At 38.4% G+C, this 22,348-nt stretch overlaps 1 protein-coding gene and 1 long non-coding RNA gene across 5 annotated transcripts in view; one reads left to right on the top strand and one right to left on the bottom strand.

Annotated features, from left to right (window-relative positions):
* LOC141279463 (uncharacterized) overlaps window positions 1–10,799 on the bottom strand; it is a 32,440-nt gene extending 21,641 nt beyond the window's left edge. The window contains exons 1-2 of the long non-coding RNA XR_012333720.1: window positions 10,743–10,799; window positions 10,045–10,108 (exon numbers count right to left, since the gene is read on the bottom strand). This is a non-coding gene — a long non-coding RNA (uncharacterized lncRNA). The remainder of the gene's footprint in view (window positions 1–10,044; window positions 10,109–10,742) is intronic.
* Window positions 10,800–11,002: 203 nt separating this feature from the next.
* Window positions 11,003–22,348, top strand: part of LRRC72 (leucine rich repeat containing 72) — a 42,513-nt gene continuing 31,167 nt past the window's right edge. The window contains exons 1-3 of one of the 4 annotated variants that reach the window (XM_019931442.2): window positions 11,003–11,137; window positions 16,769–16,842; window positions 21,563–21,632. In XM_019931442.2, coding sequence (XP_019787001.1) covers window positions 11,045–11,137; window positions 16,769–16,842; window positions 21,563–21,632 — 237 coding nt within the window. In that variant the 5' untranslated portion in view covers window positions 11,003–11,044. Of the gene's footprint in view, window positions 11,138–16,768; window positions 16,843–17,023; window positions 17,070–17,489; window positions 17,675–21,562; window positions 21,633–22,348 lie in introns of those variants that run through there. The other 3 variants (XM_073809657.1, XM_073809659.1, XM_073809658.1) reach the window with 3 other exon arrangements.

Genomic DNA, 22,348 nt, shown 5'->3' with positions numbered 1-22,348 from the left:
GAACAGGAATTATTTCAAATTTTTCTATTAGTTCCTAATTTGGGGGACGGGTGGGGCAGGGAGATCAATAGATGCAAACTCTGAGCAAGTGTTGCAATAAAAATTAGAGTCAGTGTCGGCAGGATGTAGATCCAAGAAACAACATGTATATGTGAAAATGCCGTGATATTATGCGGTACACGCTCAAGATAACATTACCACATCAACTACCTTGGTCACACTCTTGATTTAACGTAGAGAAATCTAATGCAAACCAGCTTAAACCAAAAAGAAAGTATACGTTGACCTGCATAACCAAACTGCAGTGGAAGCACGCATGGAGCAAGCTAGAACCATGAACTCAAATGCCATTAGACTTGATCTTCTCTTGCTCTGTGTGTTAGTTTTATTTTTCTCTACTGTAGCTCCAGTTTCTATATAGAAAGAAACATGGCTGATGGCAGTCTCTAGGCTCATACAGTAAGAGCTTAAAGATAGTGAAAAGATTCTAGAGAAGGATTCTGATTGGCCTGGCTTGTGTGATTGACCAATAATTGTGGCTAGAGTTGTGAGGTCTGGATAAGCTTAAATCCCCACCTTTAGACCAAAAACTGTGGCAGAATAAAAACCATATGATCATCTCAATAGATGCAGAAACAGCTTTTGACAAAATTCAACATCCATTTATGATAAAAACTCTCCAGAAAGTGGGCATAGAGGGAGCCTACCTCAACATATTAAAGGCCATATACAACAAACCCACAGCAAACATCATTCTCAATGGTGAAAAACTGAAAGCATTTCCTCTAAGATCAGGAACAAGACAAGGATGTCCACTCTTGCCACTATTATTCAACATAGTTTTGGAAGTCCTAGCCACAGCAGTCAGAGAAGAAAAAGAAATAAAAGGAATACAAATTAGAGAAGAAGAAGTAAAACTGTCATTGTTTGCAGATGACATGATACTACACACAGAGAATCCTAAAGATGCCACCAGAAAACTACTAGAGCTAATCAATGAATTTGGTAAAGTTGCAGGATACAAAATTAATGCACAGAAATCTCTTGCACTCCTATACACTAACAATGAAATATCAGAAAGAGAAATTAAGGAAACAATCCCATTCACCATTGCAACAAAAAGAATAAAATACCTAGGAATAAACCTACCTAAGGAGACAAAAGATGAGTATGCAGAAAACTATAAGACACTGATGAAAGAAATCAAAGATGATATAAACAGATGGAGAGATATACCATGTTCTGGGATTAGTAGAATTAATATTGTGAAAATGATTATACTACCCAAAGCAATCTACAGATTAAATGCAATCCCTATCAAATTACCAATGGCATTTTTTATAGAACTAGAAGAAAAAAATCTTAAAATTTGTATGGAGACACAAAAGACCCCGATTAGCCAAAGCAGTCTTGAGGGAAGAAAACGGAGCTTGAGGAATCAGACTCCCTGACTTCAGACTATACTACAAAGTTACAGTAATCAAGACAATATGGTACTGGCACAAAAACAGAAATATAGATCAATGGAACAGGATAGAAAGCCCAGAGATAAACCCATGTACTTATGGTCAACTAATCTATGACAAAGGAGGCAAGGATATACAATGGAGAAAAGACAGTCTCTTCAATAAGTGGTGCTGGGAAAACTGGACAGCTACATGGAAAAGAATGAAATTAGAACACTCCCTAACACCATACACAAAAATAAACTCAAAATGGATTAGAGACCTAAATGTAAGACCAGACACTATAAAATTCTTAGAGGAAAACATAGGAAGAACACTCTTTGACATAAATCACAGCAAGATCTTTTTTGATCCACCTCCTAGAGTAATGGAAATAAAAACAAAAATAAAAAAATGGGACCTAATGAAACTTAAAAACTTTTGCAAAGCAAAGGGAACTACAAACAAGATGAAAAGACAACCCTCAGAATGAGAGAAAATATTTGCAAACGGATCAGTGGACAAAGGATTAATCTCCAAAATATATAAACAGCTCAATATTAAAGGAACAAACAGAGAACGGGGGGGCGATGGGGGACAGCACCACACCTGCTGTGATGGATACACTTCGGGTGCTGCATTCATACAAAGCACTTGGCCAAAACCCAGGTGGTGCCATGGGGGACAGCACCATCCATATTTAGGGAGGAACCTCTACTCTCAGTAAGAACACTGGGGCCCCCAAGTCAGGACACCCCTCTGACTTAGAGGAGGCAGCATTGTGTTTGGAGGCTCCTGGTCAGGGCAGCTGTGCCTGTGCTTATCTGAGCCTGGCAGCCTCATAACCTGCCCAGGGCTTCATGGGAGCCACCAGCTAATTCCTTTCTTCTATGAAGAAACTCAACAAATGAAGAGCAGATCTTATTCTGCAAACTGTGAGCTTTGCAATGGACTTTGTGTCACTGGAAAGTGGCTCGGCCCCTTTAAGTGAAACTTAACCTCCTCTCTGCCTACAGCAAGCCGGAGGACCACACCTCAGGGGTGTGCAGGAGTGTGTGTGTGTTTGTGTTGGAGGGTGAGGAGCATATGAGCCCAGTTCAGAAATTACACCAGACTTGAGAAGTTCCAGTTAGGAGAATGGAAGAGAGCTGCATGTATCATCCACTGTGCCATCCCTGGCTTGACTGTTAACTTGGCCACCCAAGCTCCTGGCCAATTTTCCCTAGACTTGGAAATGTCAGGATGCTCACAGCTGTTTTCAGATGCTTCCTCTCTCCCTATGCATTTGCCTCAATGGTCCCTTCTCTTTCCCAGCTTTATGTACATATATATATATATGTACATATGTCAAGAAAATCTTTTTCGTATTAAAACAAAAAAACCCACATTATCTCCATTTCTGAGTGTCAGGAATCTGGGTGTGCCTCAGCTAGGTGACTCAGACTGAGTCTCCCACAAGGCTGCAGGGCTGTGGCCATCTCAAGCCTCCTTTGGGGGGACCTACTTCCAAGCTGGCTCACATGACCATTGCAGGCTTCAGGTCCTCTCTGACTTTTGGCCAGAGACATCAGTACCTTGCCATATGGGCCTCCCCATAGGTCAGCTCACAACACAGCAGCTGGTTTACCTTAGAGTGGGCCAGAGAACAAAAGAGGGTGCCCCAGACAGAAGCCACAGTCTTTTTGTAAGCTGCTCTCAGAAGTGATTGATAGCCCATCCTTCTGCTGTATTCCATTCATTAGAAGTGAGACCAAAGTCCAGCCCACTTGCAAGGAGAGAGGACTAATCATACAGGATGTGAAAACCAGTGGGGATCACAGGGGGCATTGTACAGTGTGCCTGCTATATGTGTGTGCATGTGTACATATATATGAATACATACATGCACACACATGTATTTATACATGTATGCACACATATATACACATATATGTACAAACATATACATACCCCACATTTATATATAGAGAGAATTTATGCTTGAAATGCCTGATTGTTACATCATATGTGTGAAAAAATTCAGCATTCTTAACAGCACTAACAAGACTTCTCTGCTAGCTCAAGATAAACCATCAATAACTCATCAAGCCTAAACTGAGCAAAGTGAGGGAAGGGTTAGTATTTTCAATGACATCACACAATGAAGTCCTATATGGAAATTAATATTTGTGACTTGTATGACTTTTCCACCCAGTACCACCTCTAATTTCAGGCAAGGGGGCTTCTGACCTAGGCTCCACGACTTAGAGGGCCCTGCTCAGTTCTTCCACTGGACTCTTTCCCTACCACTCCCACCCACTCCACTGTGGGAAAAGTGGATGAACCCACCTGGAGTTCTTGCCCCCTCATCTTTTTCACACTGTATACCTAGGACCTTGATGGACATGTGATTCCCTAGGTGCAAGGAATAGTCAAAGGATAGCTATTTGGTGAGATAGACAGAGCTTAGACATGGAGTTCTTGGGAGAAGATGTGAAATCACACTGAAGCAAACTCAGGTTTGGAATTGAAAATTTATTATTTGGTTAAGCTGGGGTTCTGTCTAGAGGTTCCTAGCTTTCCCAGACAGTATAGTATATTTCCAAACCTGAAACACTTCCTGTTCCTATACAGGGAGGCATTTAGAGGATCGTGTGTGAATTTTGAGAGAAAACAGGTATGTAAGGATGAAGTGGAAATGGCTGCTTTCCTGAGAGTTTAAGAAATATTACATGTGGGCAATATTCCTTCAGAACCCCAATAACTAAGCATGCCATAAGGATGAGGAGAGACTGATACTTCCTCCATTAGCTCACAATCCACCACCATTCTGATAACTCAAAAAATGCAACACTTAGATCATCGGAGGATAGCATCCTGGGCATGGACCCTGGAGATCAGTGAAGGGGTACTTTTGGAGATAGATGAAGTTTATTTAAGCAGTCTAAAGGGCAACAGGCATTAGCCAAGGAGAAGAGAGCAAAGGAAGACAGCTTTGCAGGATGCTACAAGATGACTTGAGGCAACTCACTGTTGACTTCAGGAAATATCTGGAAAATTCTTTACAGATCTAGCTTGTAAAGCTTCAGTCACTGGCATTTGCACGGTAAAAATTAAGCAATTAATATGAAACAACAATTCACAGAAAAAATAAAAATGACCAATAAACATTTGAAAAGACACAACTTCACTAAATAAATACAAATGAAAACATTGAGATAAAATTTTACTCTAATTAGATTGGCAAATTTCAACAAGATTGATATCATCCTACAAAGAAAAGGACACTCATGTATGATTCATTAATATCATCAAGGGATTTCAGCTAATGGAATACTAACCCAAGAGCACAAAAGCATTTAATACAGCATTGTTTATCATAGCAAAAAACTGGACAGTGTAAATGTCCATCAATAGAGTAATGAGTAAATAAACTATAAAATACGTTGCGGTGGAACATGATGCAACAATTTAATCCAGTAGCTGACTTTAAAAGATAGAGGTTCATGAGACGGTAAGGAGAAATATAAATGCTGAAAAACACATTACATGGATGCATTCCATTAAAAAAAAACAAGAACAAAACCAAAAACCTGCACAAGCAGAAGAAAAAGCTAGCCAGCCGCAGTGTGACAGATGCTGGCAGAAAATAGAGACTTTTGGGTCAGAGACTAAGGACAGTTTATTACTCACAGTAACAGCATAGCCAGAGTTTGGATATTTGCACTAATTCCCTTAGCCACAATTCCTAGTCCAGGTGATGTGGTCACATACAGTGGCTTGTGTTATAGGAGAGGAACTCTGAGCTTAGGGAACCCAAATCTTTTATATTGGGTAGTAAGTCCGCCTGACCTTATCGTTATTATAAAGGAGGGAGACATGATCTTTATGATGCTGCACAGTAACAAACAAAACACCCACCCTTTGCTCTGGAGGTAGACACTGTCTCTATCTCCCAAGGCCAAATATCCTTTACAATGCTTTACAATGTGGTCCTGAACAGAGGCAGTCAGTGCCTGTTTTCATAAGATGTGCAGTAACATGAAAGACTCATGTAGAATTCCAAGAATTCCCAACATTCTATTGTACTTTTCATTTTGGAAAATCTGGAAACATACAGAATACTGTAGCTGTCAATTAAAATGATATGTTATTTTACCTAAAGGTATAACAGTGAAAATGTTGATGCTCTGGTCATTATATATCATAAAAAGACATATCTTTTTATACATATAAGAATGTGATTTGATTGTAACTGATATATGACTCATTCTATGCTTATTCTACACAGTAGAAATGGGTGATAATGATTATTTTATTTCATAAATATTTTTTACTCACTTAGAAAAATAACATCCAGACTGGAATTATTCAAGACAAAATTAAGAAGAGAATTTAAAAAAAATTATTTAGCTTTAATGATAGCCATTACATGCATAATTTTTTCTTACACTTTTTTTTTTTTTAACTAGAAAATTGTTCTTGAAAAACAATTACATGTCAACAACTCCATAAGAATCTTTTACTCTGTGAACAATACATACTACCTGTCTGGGAGAGTGTAATTAAATAATGGATTTTTTGAGCTAAACTTCCAACTCCTTCATTTTACTGTTGAAGACACTGAGGCTCAGAGCCATTAAGTGCCTTGAAGGTGGCCAACAACTAGTTAACGTCAGAGCTGAGACTAAATCCCACATGCCCTGACTTGGAGTGCAAGCCTCTTTTTTCTTATCCAAATCCACATACGTGGTATGATAGAGCTTTCAAACTGGGTTATGCATACGCCTGCAGGCAATGGCAGCATGCCAGGGAGGTAAAGCCACAGGGTAAACACAGGATGTCTTGCTTCAATGTAAATATTACTCAAAGATTTGAGAGGGGTTGGGGGGAGCCACTTTATTTTTATATTAAAACAAGATTGATTATAAAGGAGAATGTACATTTTACACAAATTTTTAAAATTTCAGGCTGGATTGCTCAGCTATAATCCCACCAAATGGAGGTAAAAGTTCTCTCTGCTCACTCTGCTAGGGATACTTCTTTTGTAGATCAGCCATGTGAGGACGTCTAGGGAGAACCTTTTATCCAAGAAGTGCCTTCACTAACCGCCAGCTTTCACATTCCATTTTAAATTTCCATTATTTTATTCCTTGTGATCACTTAAATTGTAAATTTTTCTTGAAGAGGGAACACGTGAAGACCTTATAATAAATGAGTTTCTGAATTCCTTTCCTAAGAACAGAGCTGTTCTTTTTAAAATTTATTTTCCTCTTCTTAATCGGTATAAGGTAAAAAGATTAAAAAATTAATCAACAATATAATCTTTAAATGTGATTCTAATAGAAATTAACTTGTTAGTAGTTTACTTCTGTAAGATGCTCTCTGAAAGTATTTGTTTTTAATTGAACTGTTTTTTTTTTAACATCTTTATTAGAGTATAATTGCTTTACAATGGTGTGTGTGTTTTTTTTTAACATCTTTATTGGGGTATAATTGCTTTACAATGGTGTGTTAGTTTCTGCTTTATAACAAAGTGAATCAGTTATACATATACATATGTTCCCATGTTTCTTCCCTCTTGTGTCTCCCTCCCTCCCACCCTCCCTATCCCACCCCTCTAGGGGGTCACAAAGCACCGAGCTGATCTCCCTGTGCTATGCGGCTGCTTCCCACTAGCTATTTACCTTACGTTTGGTAGTTTATATATGTCATGCCTCTCTCTGGCTTTGTCACAGCTTACACTTCCCCCTCCCCATATCCTCAAGTCCATTCTCTAGTAGGTCTGTGTCTTTATTCCTGTCTTACCCCTAGGTTCTTCATGACATTTTTTTTTCTTAAATTCCATATATATGTGTTAGCATACGGTATTTGTATTTCTCTTTCTGACTTACTTCACTCTGTATGACAGACACTAGGTCTATCCACCTCATTACAGATAGCTCAATTTCGTTTCTTTTTTATGGCTGAGTAATATTCCATTGTATATATGTGCCACATCTTCTTTATCCATTCATCCGATGATGAACACTTAGGTTGTTTCCATCTCCGGGCTATTGTAAATAGAGCTGCAATGAATATTTTGGTACATGACTCTTTTTGAATTATGGTTTTCTCAGGGTATATGCCCAGTAGTGGGATTGCTGGGTCATATGGTAGTTCTATTTGTAGTTTTTTAAGGAACCTCCATACTGTTCTCCATAGTGGCTGTACCAATTCACATTCCCACCAGCAGTGCAAGAGTGTTCCCTTTTCTCCACACCCTCTCCAACATTTATTGTTTCTAGATTTTTTGATGATGGCCATTCTGACTGGTGTGAGATGATATCTCATTGTAGTTTTGATTTTCATTTCTCTAATGATTAATGATGTTGAGCATTCTTTCATGTATTTGTTGGCAGTCTGTATATCTTCTTTGGAGAAATGTCTATTTAGGTCTTCTGCCCATTTTTGGATTGGGTTGTTTGTTTTTTTGTTATTGACCTGCATGAGCTGCCTGTCAATTTTGGAGATTAATCCTTTGTCAATTGCTTCATTTGCAAATATTTTCTCCCATTCTGAGGGTTGTGTTTTGGTCTTGTTTATGGTTTCCTTTGCTGTGCAAAAGCTTTGAAGTTTCATTAGGTCCCATTTGTTTCTTTTTGTTTTTATTTCCATTTCTCTAGGAGGTGGGTCAAAAAGGATCTTGCTGTGATTTATGTCATAGAGTGTTTTGCCTATGTTTTCCTCTAAGAGTTTGATCGTTTCTGGCCTTACATTTAGGTCTTTAATCCATTTTGAGCTTATTTTTGTGTATGGTGTTAGGGAGTGATCTAATCTCATACTTTTACATGTAGCTGTCCAGTTTTCCCAGCACCACTTATTGAAGAGGCTGTCCTTTCCTGCCTCCTTTATCAAAGATAAGGTGACCATATGTGCATGGGTTTATCTCTGGGCTTTCTATCCTGTTCCATTGATCTATCTTTCTGTTTTTGTGCCAGTACCATACTGTCTTGATTACTGTAACTTTGTAGTATAGTCTGAAGTCAGGGAGCCTGATTCCTCCAGCTCCAATTTCCTTTCTCAAGATTGCTTTGGTTATTCGGGGTCTTTTGTGTTTCCATACAAATTGTGAAATTTTTTGTTCTAGTTCTGTGAAAAATGCCAGTGGTAGTTTGATAGGGATTGCATTGAATCTGTAGATTGCTTTGGGTAGTAGAGTCATTTTCACAATGTTGATTCTTCCAATCCAAGCACATGGTATATCTCTCCATCTATTTGTATCATCTTTAATTTCTTTCATCAGTATCTTATAATTTTCTGCATACAGGTCTTTTGTCTCCTTAGGTAGGTTTATTCCTAGATATTTTATTCTTTTTGTTGCAGTGGTAAATGGGAGTGTTTTCTTGATTTCACTTTCAGATTTTTCATCATTAGTGTATAGGAATGCCAGAGATTTCTGTGCATTAATTTTGTATCCTGCTACTTTACCAAATTCATTGATTAGCTGTAGGAGTTTTTTGGTAGCATCTTTAGGATTCTCTATGTATATTATCATGTCATCTGCAAACAGTGACAGCTTTACTTCTTTTCCGATTTGGATTCCTTTTATTTCCTTTTCTTCTCTGATTGCTTGCATATGGTTCTAAAACTGACATTTGTGTAATGTACAAAATTGACCAAGTAGTATGCATTTCCATTTTTCCATGTAGAATATTCATGAATGATATCTGAAATGTTGTAACGCATATTAACAGCAAATGTGGGAGACAAGAGGCTAGTAAATTATTTTATACCTTTTCTCAGTGGACCATTCTTCTCATCTGATTTTTATTTCTGGGATAAAAGCTATTTAAACAATAGTTTTCAGATGATTACTCTCTCAATGATAACTGGGAAGACTTTTACCCACCCACCTACCCCAAAAGGCTCAAATAATTTTTAGAAGTACTAAAAATAGTGTGTTTGATTTGAGGAATAATGATATTACATAGTTTCAAAGTATCTCCCCACAAGAAACCTATACATTACAAAGATAAAATAGTAACTTTACTATTTGACTGGAGAAACGTGGCAGGTATGACCTTAATTGAATAATCAAATGTAACACTACCAGTAACGGGATTAATTGACAGCAACTGCCTCCTGAAGTGATGCACTGAAAAGCACTCAACATCACCTCTGCAGTATCCCAGCAAAAAGTCCATAACCTGGATCTAGTCACGAGGAGACATCAAACCCAAACTGAGAGCCGTGCTACAAAATAACCGGCTTGTACTCCTAAAAATTGTCAAGGTCATGAAATATAAAGACAGACTCAGAAACTGCTCCAGATTAAAGGAAACTAAAGAGAGACAAGATGAAATGCAATGCATGATCTTGGATTTTTTTTTTTTTTTTTTTTTTGCTACCAAGTACATTATTGAAATAATCAGAGAGCTATGAATAAGTTCTGTAGATTATATAATATTATTATAGCAATATTAATTTCTGATTTCAATAATGGGACTGTGTTTTTAAAAGAGAATTCCTTGCTTTTGGGGAAACACACTGAAGAATTTAGGTGTAGAAAGGCAATATATCCACAAATTACTTTTAAATGAGAGAGAGAGCAAGAAAAAAAATGTAGTAATATATTTACATTTGGAATCTTGGTGATGGGTATTCAGGAATTCTTGTATTATTCTTGCAGCTTTTCCGCAATCCTGAAATTATGTCAAAGTAAAATATTTCTTTTTCTCAAAAAAAAAAGTCTGTTTGATTTCTTCACTGAGACTTTTTTAAACGCTCTATTCCAATACCAGCATTTTTTAATGCAGTAGCTTGACGCATTTCAAAAAATTACATTTAATTCCTAGATTTCAAGTTCAAATTTGGAGCCAAGAAACCAACCCATTCAGTTGAATCAACATTTATTAAATGCAGTGTGTTAGGTCCTGGCAAAAAACAGTGATGGCACAGACAGAATCCTGCCTCTGAAGTTTCCCAAGCTAGAGGAGAACCAAACTCATAAATAAGATCATAAGATAGTCTTGAAGTCTTCAAGATTGGAAGAGACTGGCCAAATAGTGACTCAACTTAGCAAAATAAACCTTAATGCAATGTTTTTAGAAAATCAAAATTAATGCAAGACATACATGACGAACAAAATGTCAAATTTTCAAATAAAGAGAGGGTCAGCAGTATTGATTTTTTTTTCCTTTTGCCTTAAGCTCCACTAGGACTCTGTCAGGCACTGCTTCACCCCTACCCTCCGGGACGGCCAGTGTTTTCCAGACCCATCTAATTTTCAGAAACGTAAATTTTCTGATATTTAGATCTCAATAAAATTATTATTACTCGGTGACTGCAGTTGGGGTCCTCTGACACACTCATGGTCTCTGGCATATGCTGTCTTTCCGGCATGTATGGCACGCAGTACCCGGCGCAGGGGAAACACTAGTGTATCTGAGGTACGACGTGGGGTCTTGCAGGGTCACACGCGGGAACGTCACAGAAGTCAGGATTTGGCTTCAGATCTTCCCTACTTTGGATTGGCTGTTAGTCAACAAGGTTCCGGTAACTGTTGGTAACCGTCAGAACAATCAGCCGCAGGCCAGGCTGGGTTGATCATAGGTGCTGCTGAGTCCCCCTGTGTCCTGATGACTGGGTACCTCGAACATCTGCCCTGTGCCTTCCAACACACGACAAGCCAAGCGAAGGCGGCAGATGCCGCCCTGGAAATCAGCCGTAGAGTAAGCATCTCCCCCTTCCCCAGATCACGGAGCATTTCGGGGCGGGGGCAGGGGCGGGGGCGGTGAGGAGGGGGCCTGTCAGATGCCCTAATCTTCTGGAAGCCACCCCTGGGATCCAGGGTGGAGGGATGGAGCAACGGCGGACCTCAGCCAAACCCTCCACTGGGGCTAGAGGCCTGTAATCACCTGGGTGGGGGTTGGGGACTGCCCCGATCCACACTAACTGATATATACTGACTTTTTCCCACTTAATATCTCCTGAATATATAATTATGGCAGTTTAGAGATTAGGTAATAAGGCCATAAATTTGGAGTCTTGACTCTCCAAAGGAGATATATATATATACACATATATATAACACTGAAATGTTTCCCTAAAGTGCAGATCGACACACCGGGGAGGAAAAGTTCTTTGAGGACAATACAAGCAGAATTGAGGGCAGTTAAGATAATGGCTAAAAGAATATTTGAGTGGAAAAAAAATGTCAAAATTGTGTTATGCCACTTAGGACCTAGCAAGGTGTTCTTGAGTTCTCACACTTGTCTAGAAAGGCTGGGGGCTATGATGATTAATCAAGGCTGAAAGTTCTGTAATGAACTGAAAACTTCACACTAAATCTTAACTAACTTGTGGTGCCTGTGTATTGCATGTAGGTATAGGAATTTATCTATCATTACAGTATGTAAATCGTCAAAGCAAGGATATTTCCTTCTATAGTTTTTAATACAGTCTTGATTCTTCTAGGATTTAATAATCCCACAATTTTCAAACATTTTTCTCCTTTATCCAGATTCCAAGGCATCTGCCGTGGAAGAAGTTGCTTTTATTCTTTCCATGCTAGAACTGTCTACACCCAAGTTCTGTGTTGGATTGTTTTTATTTTCCTGTTTTGTCAATCACTTAATTTGAAAGCTAACATTTCCTCCTCATCAGGTTGCTGAAAAATTTTTTTTTTTTTTTTTTCGGTACGCGGGCCTCTCACTGTTGTGGCCTCTCCCGTTGCGGAGCACAGGCTCCGGACGCGCAGGCTCAGGGGCCATGGCTCACGGGCCCAGCCGCTCCGCGGCATGTGGGATCCTCCCGGACCGGGGCACGAACCCGTGTGCACTGCATCGGCAGGCGGACTCTCAACCACTGCGCCACCAGGGAAACCCCTGAATACCTTTTCTGAGTGGTATCCTCTACCACCCTATGCAACACTGCAGATTCAAATTCTACCTTCTTGAAATCCTCCCTCTCAGCTCCCACTGTCTTTTTGTTTCTCTTCCTCGCTTTATAAAAATCCCCCGTCTTTCTCCTTATCCAGCTTGGTTCTCCCCTCCTCTTTCTAAATATAGACAGTTTACGATGAACTTACCTGTGTCCCACTCTCCTCTGTGCTGGCCGACCGGCCAGTCTGTACACACCCACCCTGACATCTCTGGTGAGATCCGCTCTCCCACTTGCAGCTTCCTGGTGGACGGCTTGACTTGTATGTTCCACCAGTGCCTCAGTTTCAGCATTTCTCAACTGCAAGCATCTTCCCTCCCAGTCACCTGTCTCATCATCATGTCATCACACAATCGTCATCACCTGTGACTTCTCTTGCCCTTATTCTCGGCCTCTAGTTACTTGCCAGATCCCATCAGTTCTCTTTGTACATCACATGTCATATCTGTTCCCTGCTTATTCTCCGTTGCTACTGTCCTGGGGCAGGCTCATCAGCTCTTGACTTGATTTTCCAGAGGCAGCCTTGCTTCCTATCTGCAGTTCTGTCTTCACCCCAGGCCATCATATATGGTGCTGCTACAGTCATCTTCCTGAGATTTAGCTTTGTCACATCTTTTCTCCAGTTTAAAAATCCTATAAGACTTCTCTATTGCCCCAGAATTGAGTGCAGTGATGAATTACCCAATAGTTATTAAGCCCATTCTTTTACAGCCCGACAAAACAAGGGCACAAAAAAAGGAGGAAAAATGATTTTGAAATAACTTGATATTGCATATTACTTAAAAGCATTGATGTAGTTGTCATGGGAAAAATCAGAACTTTATTGGAATTCCTTACACTGATTTTACCATGCAGTTAGTATATATATTTCATGTATATGTATATATATCTCGTATAAAATTAAATTAAATTTAAATTTCAGATTACATAAAATATGTGATTTTAGGTTAGCATTCTTAGGACCTATAAAAGTTTTGTTTGAGCAGTGGGTGCACACTTCTGAGCCTAAATTTCAAAGTTAGCACAAATAATATGACCCTAATCCACCTTTTAAAATTGATTCCTCACAATTGCCTTCCCTGTGCCTTTCCCTGCAGCCAAAGGCTGTACAACCCTAACGCCTCACACGTTCTTCCCCTGCTTTTTCTCCTTTGTGTACTTACTCCCCTGTGTCTAAAATGCCCATCCATCGATATCTGTCTCTCATTTCTCCTCACCGTTTCAGATCCAGCCCAATTGTCAGTGCTGCCCTAAAATCCTCTCAAAGTTCCCAGGGTTGACAGTATTTTCTTCTTCCTCTGAATTCACCAGAGCATATTTTCCTTTTCTCTTAGCCCTTAATATTTGCAACCTTCTTTTGCAACATTGTGTATACTTCCTTCTCTTACTAATAGTTTAGTCATAGAGAGTAGGCACCTTTCCTGATTCATTGCTACATTTACTAGCTAGTCTCAGACTAAACTAGTCATAGCCTGAACTAAGACAAAGTAGTTTGTGGTTCAATAAATGGCTGAATGATCTGTTTGGACCTACGACTTAAAAAATGTTCATATTAAAGAGTGCTGTTGTGTGCAGCTGTTGTGAAAAATAGTATCGCAATTCCTTAAAAAACTAAATATACAATTACCATGTGATCCAGCAATTCCACTTCTGAATATATACTCAAACCAAGTGTAAGCAGGGACTCAGATATTTGTATACCCATGTTCATAGCAACATTATTCACAAAAGCCAAAAAGTGGAAACAACCCAAGTGTCCATTGATAGTTAAATGGAAAAACAAAATGTGGTATATACATACAATGGAATATTATTCAGCCTTAAAAAGGAAGGAAATCCTGGCATACATCACAACATAGATGATTCTTGGAGACATTATGCTAAGGGAAATAAGCCAGTCGCAAAAAGACAAATACTGCCTGACTCCATTTATTTGAGGTACTTAGGGTAGTCAAATTTATAGATTGAAAGTAGAAGGGTGGGTGTCAGCAACAGGGGAAGAAATGAGGAGTTAGTGTATAATGGGTACGGAGTTTCATTTGAGGAAGATGAAAAACTTCTGAAAATGGATGGTGGTAATGGCTGAGCAGCAGTGTGAGTGCACTTAATGCTACAAAACTGTACAGTTATAACAGTAAATTCTATATTATGTATATTTTACCACAATAAAAAAAATAGTCCAGGGAAAGAATTCTTGTGCTTCTTTAGATGAAAGGAATATGCTGCTAGTGCAGTTGTTTGTTGTTTGGGAACTGGAACTGCTCCACCACGGATTCACTGAAAGTTGAAACTTCTTGGCACATTTTTGAGTTCTTTGGCATTTTGACACTTTCTTGTTACCAGATTCGTATGAAGTTTTCAGTTGGAAGGAAACATGCCATGATAAAGAGCTGTGTAAATAAATAATTAATTACATCAGTGATTCACATATTATGACGATAGTTTCAATTTTCCTTTTCATGTTTTTATTTTCAAAATTTGATTTAAATCCTAAAATACTCATTCCATGGCTAAAATGTTCAAAATGTGTATTAATTTCTGATTACTAAGTTAATATGTGTTTATCATAAAATATTCAAACATTATTGAAAAGTGGATTGCTTAAAAAATGACAATCCCTCATGATCTCAAGTGATAACTTGTTAGTAACTTGGAGTGTGTGCATCTTGTGTGCATATAAATATCATTGGTAACAAAACTGCCTATGACATTTTAACTTAAAAATATATTTTGGATATCTTTATAGGTCTAGATATCCATCTGTCTACATTTTTAAGCTACTGCACAACGTTCTATTGAGAAGTTACATTTTTTTTTTTTTCGGCACGCGGGCCTCCCACTGCTGTGGCTTCTCCCGTTGCGGAGCCCAGGCTCCGGACGCACAGGCTCAGCGGCCATGGCTCAGGGGCCCAGCCGCTCACGCGGCATGTGGGATCCTCCCGGACCGGGGCACGAACCCGTGTCCCCTGCATCGGCAGGCGGACTCTCAACCACTGCGCCACCAGGGAAGCCCAGAAAGAAGTTACATTTTAATTTAACCCATATTCCAATTAATGGGGCATATTTCACAACTACAATGTATGTATGAGATGAGCAGTGGTATTCACATTTTGCATGTGTGTGTATGTACTGGTGTATTTCTGAGTGCTAGATGTGAAATTGTGGGAGTAAGTTAAAAGCAAGTTTGTAATTTTAATAGCTGCAAAATTTTAATTCTAATTTGACCAGGCTTTAACATTCCAAACACTTTGGTGAAATTGAGATTGACTGTGTACAGTAGAAGCTGATGGTTTGGATGTTAAATTAAAATTCCCAGATGTGGATGCCTAAGACTGATCCATTGGGTTTTTCTAAGCCCCAGATTCAGCTCACTTATCATGGCCACAAAAATACCCTGATGGAAATGCCTACACCTGAGCCAATAAATTCTCTAAGCCCCAAGATTCAGGTTGTGTAGCAGGGTCGCAAAGGAAGTTTGGGATATAAATTAGCAGCTGCTCTCCATCCCTGGGGTATCTGTCTTTTTCACTTCTTCAGATATTTGTTCATCCCATTAAATCTAGCTCTTCTAATGTCCTCTACTAAATAATAAAACCATTGTCAAAATTTCATAAATCCCTTACTGACATTACTACCTCACCACCCACAATGAATCCCAGCTGAAATTTGGTGATTGTTTTGACTCTGGTAATTACAATGTTTGTCAGCTTCCAGAAGTGCAATGATTATACTTTCCACTTTTGTTGTGTCTTGTTAGCTTTACTTCCTCATTGACAAATTATAGATGGGCTTTAATTTTTCCATATCATCTTAGGCCATGTGGCCTATACATGTTAGTCTGTAGTTTAGTAAAGGACCTTAAGAAGAAAGAGCAAAGCAGTTAAATAGCTGTTGTTGGATGTGTGTTTTCCAAAAATAACCTATGGGAATAAAAATCGCTACTTCTCCACCAAAAATTCCCATTGTGCAAGTGTGTCAGTAACTCTTGAAACATGAAGACACTTTCTTTGCAGAGAAAAGAAAACATTTATTCACTCATTCATTCATTTGTCTGACATGTATTGAGAATTTACAGGGTGCCAAGCCCCTATATGATAATGTACATTATACTCTACTCCCTCCACCTCCAACCTGGATACTGTGTCTTCTGCAAATATGGAAAACCTACCAAATATCAGTCCTCCATGCTTGAAGGACTGATATTTACACATCTGTGCCCGAGATTAAGGATAATGAAATTCAACCACAAAAATGATTAAGTAATGTATAATTGTAGCGTTGGAATTTATCAGTTTAGAGTGGTTGCCTCCATATTCACCTTTCTTTTGATCTTCTTGTAGACATTATTGTTATTGACTGTAAATGTCTCAGTATTTTTGCTCAGTGGAATGTGGCTTGACAGATTAATTATATGTTATCAGGCAGTTGAAGATCAACTAAAGATATGTGGCCACAAGAGGGATGCTGATGTCTTTGAGCTGTTTCTTTCTCAAAAGTAAGTGTGCTTTATATGTGAAATAGAAGAGCATCATGTTATGTTTCATAGATTCAAATGTTCTCTTCCATTGTTTTCCCCTTCTGTGGATAGGCAAGTAGCACACGCTCGTTGGCAACCAGAGTCTCTATTGGAGATGCAGGATCCTGAAATGGATAACAACGAAGATTATGGAGTCAGGCTGAGTTTGAATCCCAGTTCTCTCTCTTCCAGCTGGGTGACCGTGGGTGGGTCACAAGCCTCTCTGTTAGGGTTGTCAGGTTTAGCCAATAAAAATATAGAACATCCAGTTACATGTGAATTTCAGAGAAACAAATGAATATAATTTTTTTAGTATAAGTATGTCCCACACTGCATTGGGACATTTGTTGTTTCTTTGAAATTCACATATAACTGTGTATCCTGTGTTTTATCTGGCAAACCTACTGCCTGCATATAACAGTACTATCTGCTTCACAGGGTTGTTGTGAAGATTAGGTGAGTTAGTAGAAGGTAGAGAAGGGTCTGGTACACAGTAAGTACTCAATCAGCATTAGTGCAGTTAATGTTACTACTACTATTAGAGAATAATGACTCATTATACCACTATACTATAATAATAACCCCTATTATACTATAATCTCTACCTAACAACCTTTATACTAATTTTACTGGTAAGTATGAAACTTCTCCCTTATATAACTTCTTTATATCGATTTCTTTGTTTCCACTCCAACTCCCCAAGGTGGCAGACAGCAAAGTTGGGTTCTTCTTCTACAGAGGAATCACGGTGCCTGAGATAGAACCCAGGTGGAAGAGGAAGGATGTGTTCCGTTAGATGCAGACAGCACAGGTTTTACTAGCCAACAAGTGACACCTGTGTAGTCACAGTTAGCATTTTCATCGTAATGACTGTATTCCTACTCTTCTTTCCCTTCTTCATACCTTCTGATCTCTGTGAATTCCATGTATTATTTTTAAATAGACTTAACATATTTCTACATGTACGTAATATTCGGAACTTAGCTGCTTTTTAAAGAAAATGTCCTACTTTATCAATGAAGTTAATCACTTTATCTCTAGTGATTTGAGGAAATCCTTTATTAATAAACATATTTATTTTGTTTTATATTAATATGTTTTAGTTTATTAGTGTGGTGAATAATATTTAGAATAATATTTATTTCTGTAATGGCCCTGAATCTCTTGGTAGTAAGGGAATATATAGCTGACAAATATAAGATTTTTTAAAATATACATCTTAGAATGGAACACGTATGGTGGGTAATTCTGACAAACTTAAGGTCATGCTTTGAACCTTCCTATAGATCAGTTAGTTTTATAATAACAATAAATATTTTTCTTGTCTTCAAAAGATTGCATCTCTAAGCCTTTCATGATTTTAAAAACTGTACACTCTTGATCACTAAGATAAGTAGATAACAATAAGAAAAGCTTTAAAACACTAGAAAAAAATAGAAATATTGATCTTCTGACAGTGGTAATTGGTGGTCTTCTCAATTAGAGGACAATACGTTTTGAATCCTAAGAATACTAAGTCATCATTTAATCCATTTGGGTACAAGAAATGTTTCGCAGTCCAGATGCCAATAAACTGGGTAAACTGGGTTATTTGCCTAAGTCTTTGTTGCCCTTGGAAAATATCCTGTCAGTGTTTCCTTGAGAAATCATGCAGCACATATACTGTAACAACAGAGTTGACGTATTATTGTCAGCACGAGTCATTGCCAGCATTAGTAGTAGAATTTCCTATCATTTTCTTCCGTTGGCCTCACCTTAAAATGTAACAGCGCATTATTGATTTAGGATGGGTTTATATGCAGAATAAACCCTTCTGACTTGAGTTAAATTCCCCTCAACAGTAAGCCACTTTATTACATTATCTAATAGCAGGAAGTTCAGCACCAGTACTACTAATACAAGAAAATTAATGACACTTATTTGGCACAGTTGATATTTTTAAGCATTAATATATTAAAATAACTTTCCTGGGAATTCTTGGAGAGATACTCTTAGTGGGGCTTGAGTTTCTCTGCTACCATGTAGTGATTGCTTTATTTTTCGTAGGAAATAATGAAGCTAACATAATATCATTGTTGTCCAATGCAATAGTTTAAATGTGTCAGGGTCCAAATTCCCCTCCCAGAAATTAGCTACACATCTACAGTGAAAGAGGAGAATGCATTTTGTGTGTAAATCTATTAGAAGTTGCTTTGAAGAAGCCTAGAATATTTTGTTGTGCCAGGGAAGTGCTCGAAGACTAACGGTACATGTCAAAAGGACAAGGTGGGCTGCTTGAAAAGTCTTTTGTTTGGGATAATTTGAGAATAAAAAAAAAAAAAGTAAGAAAAGATTAAGAAAAAACTATTCAAATAAGAAAGGTGGAGATGAGAAGGAATGAGAGAAATAAAGGGGAGGGGAAGATCTTTTTTATAGAATACCAGCTAATAAATGTAAAAAGAATGAGAGCATTAGAAAAATTACCATTTCATAATACCAAATCTACTGATTCAGGTAAAGGTTATTAATCAAAGCTAAAGCCATTAAATAAATAGTTATTGGGGACCACTAATCTGTTCTCTGCAGGTTGGCGGTTACAGAGGGGAGAGGGATTTGGGGGTGGGGCATGATATATGTGAACGGGATCAAGAGGTACAAACTTCCAGTTGTAAAATAAGTCTTGGGAATGTAATGTACAGCATGACGAATACGGTCAATAGTATTATATTAACTTTGTATGGTTTCAGTAACTGGATTTCCTCTGGTGATCATTTTGCAGTATATACAATGTCAAATCACTCAGAGTTTTGCCCCAGATATTACTTTTCAATGATAAAATTTGTACTTTCACAACGGAGAGTACTGGCAGATTCCGCCTTAACCAAATGACTGAACTTAGCTTCACCAAGAATGGGACAAAGTGGCATCATTTTGCCTCCCGGTGTGATGCAGTAACTACCACCTTTGTAACTAAAAAATGATCTACCTTGAATTTAATCATGAGGAAGCAATCAGACAAATCAGGAATGTGAGACATCTATCAGACAACTGTCCCGGACTCTTCAGGAAGTAAATGTTAAGGGCTTCTCTGGTGGCGCAGTGGTTGAGAGTCCGCCTGCTGATGCAGGGGACACGGGTTCGTGCCCCGGTCCGGGGAGATCCCACATGCCGTGGAGGCTGCAGAGCCTGTGCTCCGCAACGGGAGAGGCCACAACAGTGAGAGGCCCGCGTAGCGCAAAAAAAAAAAAAAAAAAAGAAAGTAAATGTTAAAGTCAACAAAGAAGAGAAGGTGACTATTCTAAATTTAAGAAGACTAAGGGGTTATACCAACTGAAAATGCAAGGCATGAATGTTGATGGGATTCTGGGTTTAAACAAAGAAAAAATCTATAAAAGAAATGTAGGAGCAACAGGAACAATCTGAATATTAATAGTAGTGTATTAGATGATATCATTGAATTCAATTTTAATTTTCCTAAGTGTGATAATGGTATGGGGGTTATGCAGGACAGCGTCCTTATTTGAGGGATGTGTGTGCTGAAGTATTTACGAATCAGAGTCTGCAACTTATTTTCAAATGATTCACCAAGAAAATTATCAACCCACAAATAGATATATTGTATATATAGATAAGAGAGTGAGCATAAATGTGGCAAAATATTAAAAACTATGAAGGCATGCACTGTACTATTCCTTCAACTTTTCTTAGGTTTGGAATTTTCCAATATAAAAAGTTGGCGAAAAGGGTTTCTTTTGTTTAAAAATGTTGTTTGCATGACAAAAAATGTTTTCATAAACATTTAAAAAAATTAGTCCCTCAGTGTCCCAAGGTTAAATATAATTGTGAAAGGATGTTGCTACAACAAGTTAATAAATGTAATATTAATTAACATTAGTATTTTTTAAAGTGTTTAGAAAAGTGCCTTGCACACAGAGTGTGCTCTATAAGTGTATAGAGACATATATGTGTATATACCTGGCCTGGGCTCACGATTTCTGTCCTAAGAAATAAAAGAGATCAGAATACTCCAGCCCACAGCAGTCAAAGGGCCAACTATCTGCAGAGGCTATGCTCTCTTTGCTGACAGCTCCTCCACCACACCCTACGTGTGCCCCTTCGCTGAGTGAGCTGCATCACCAAAAAGACTCATGACCACTTGGGCAGCTGGAGTCCTGCACAGTTCAAGAAAGATGGGTAACATTTTTGACCCCATATTTAATAAACAACAAAGGGAGAATAAAACACTTAACCCAGTCTCTGTCTCTTGGTGTCCTGCAATTTCCATGTCTTAAATCCGGTTTGGCCAAGATCTGGACAACCTCAAAGTAAGGACCCTGCAGGCACTGTTGAAGCAGGAGTCAAGGCTGTTTCCCATATTTACCTTAAGTCCCATGTCTTCTGCACTTTTCTTCCTCTGCTCTCTCCTCAGTGAAATCTTTTAAAATTAAGGTCCCCCAAAATTCAGTCATAATGAGGTATAAGTTTCTACTAATGTCATAAAATTCTCTTTTAGTATTCATTTTACTAGCTGACAAAAATCTTAACCCAAGTGCATGAAGTTTTGAAGACGGAATTTAGGAAGTTAGCACATATAAGGGTGCCAGTAATTTTGAAAGGACAGAGAGGCCTTTCCAGTTCCCCCAGAGTCATACTACATAAGCCACCTTACCCATGAATGAATTAATCATTGCTAATGTTCGTTTTTTGTTTTCGTTTCCAGGGAACTGACAGAGGTCATTGATCTTTCTAGGTTTAAAAAATTAAAATACTTATGGCTACATCATAACAAGGTAATATGATATTTGATCTTAAATGGTTCTATAATTAAATTGCTATCTTAATTTCATGTTTTTAATAGAACTGATCATGAAAAGTATTAATACTTTATACTCCTAATTTTAATTTAGGTAAGAAACTTTATATATATAAACAGGTATATTGAATAGCACGATTTGTGAAATGTTATCAGACTGGAACTTTACTTTTTTCTCCCATGTGCTTTCAAAACTGCTCAGTGGAAGCTATTGCTTCCCAGTTTCCCGGAAGAAAACTTGGGCAGTCTCATGACCTTTCTTATCTCTCTTACGTAGTTCAAAAGCTTACAGTCCATTTTGAGACATAGTCATACTCTCAGTTCAGAAATGAGAATGTGGAGGTGAATATGTTAATTCATAAATGAGACATCCCTCTATCTCCCCTCCCTTATCCAGCTAGGACTGACTGCAGATGGCCACCTGCCTGCTTCATTAGCAAGGGGGGTGTGGTTGGTTGTTTCCCTTGCCTCTCACCTCCACCCTAGCCTTCTCCAGGGTTGGTATGGAATGGGGAGGAGTGGAGGCAGAGGAAAGGCAAAGGAAAAACAAAGTTTCTATTTGATTTGCACCCTCTGGTGTCAACATGTTCAGAGTTTACTTCTCTTGATGGGTTATTCAGAAGCTCCCCTGCTAGGTTCCTCCAACTCTAATTCCTCTTCGCTGGCCACTCCTGACCTCCCTTTCACCTTGTA

Source organism: Tursiops truncatus, chromosome 9, assembly GCF_011762595.2.
Source record: "Tursiops truncatus isolate mTurTru1 chromosome 9, mTurTru1.mat.Y, whole genome shotgun sequence".
NCBI classification, from domain to species: Eukaryota; Metazoa; Chordata; class Mammalia; order Artiodactyla; family Delphinidae; genus Tursiops; species Tursiops truncatus.
Note: the sequence above shows the minus strand (reverse complement) of the source record. Positions and strands in the feature narration are given on the sequence as shown.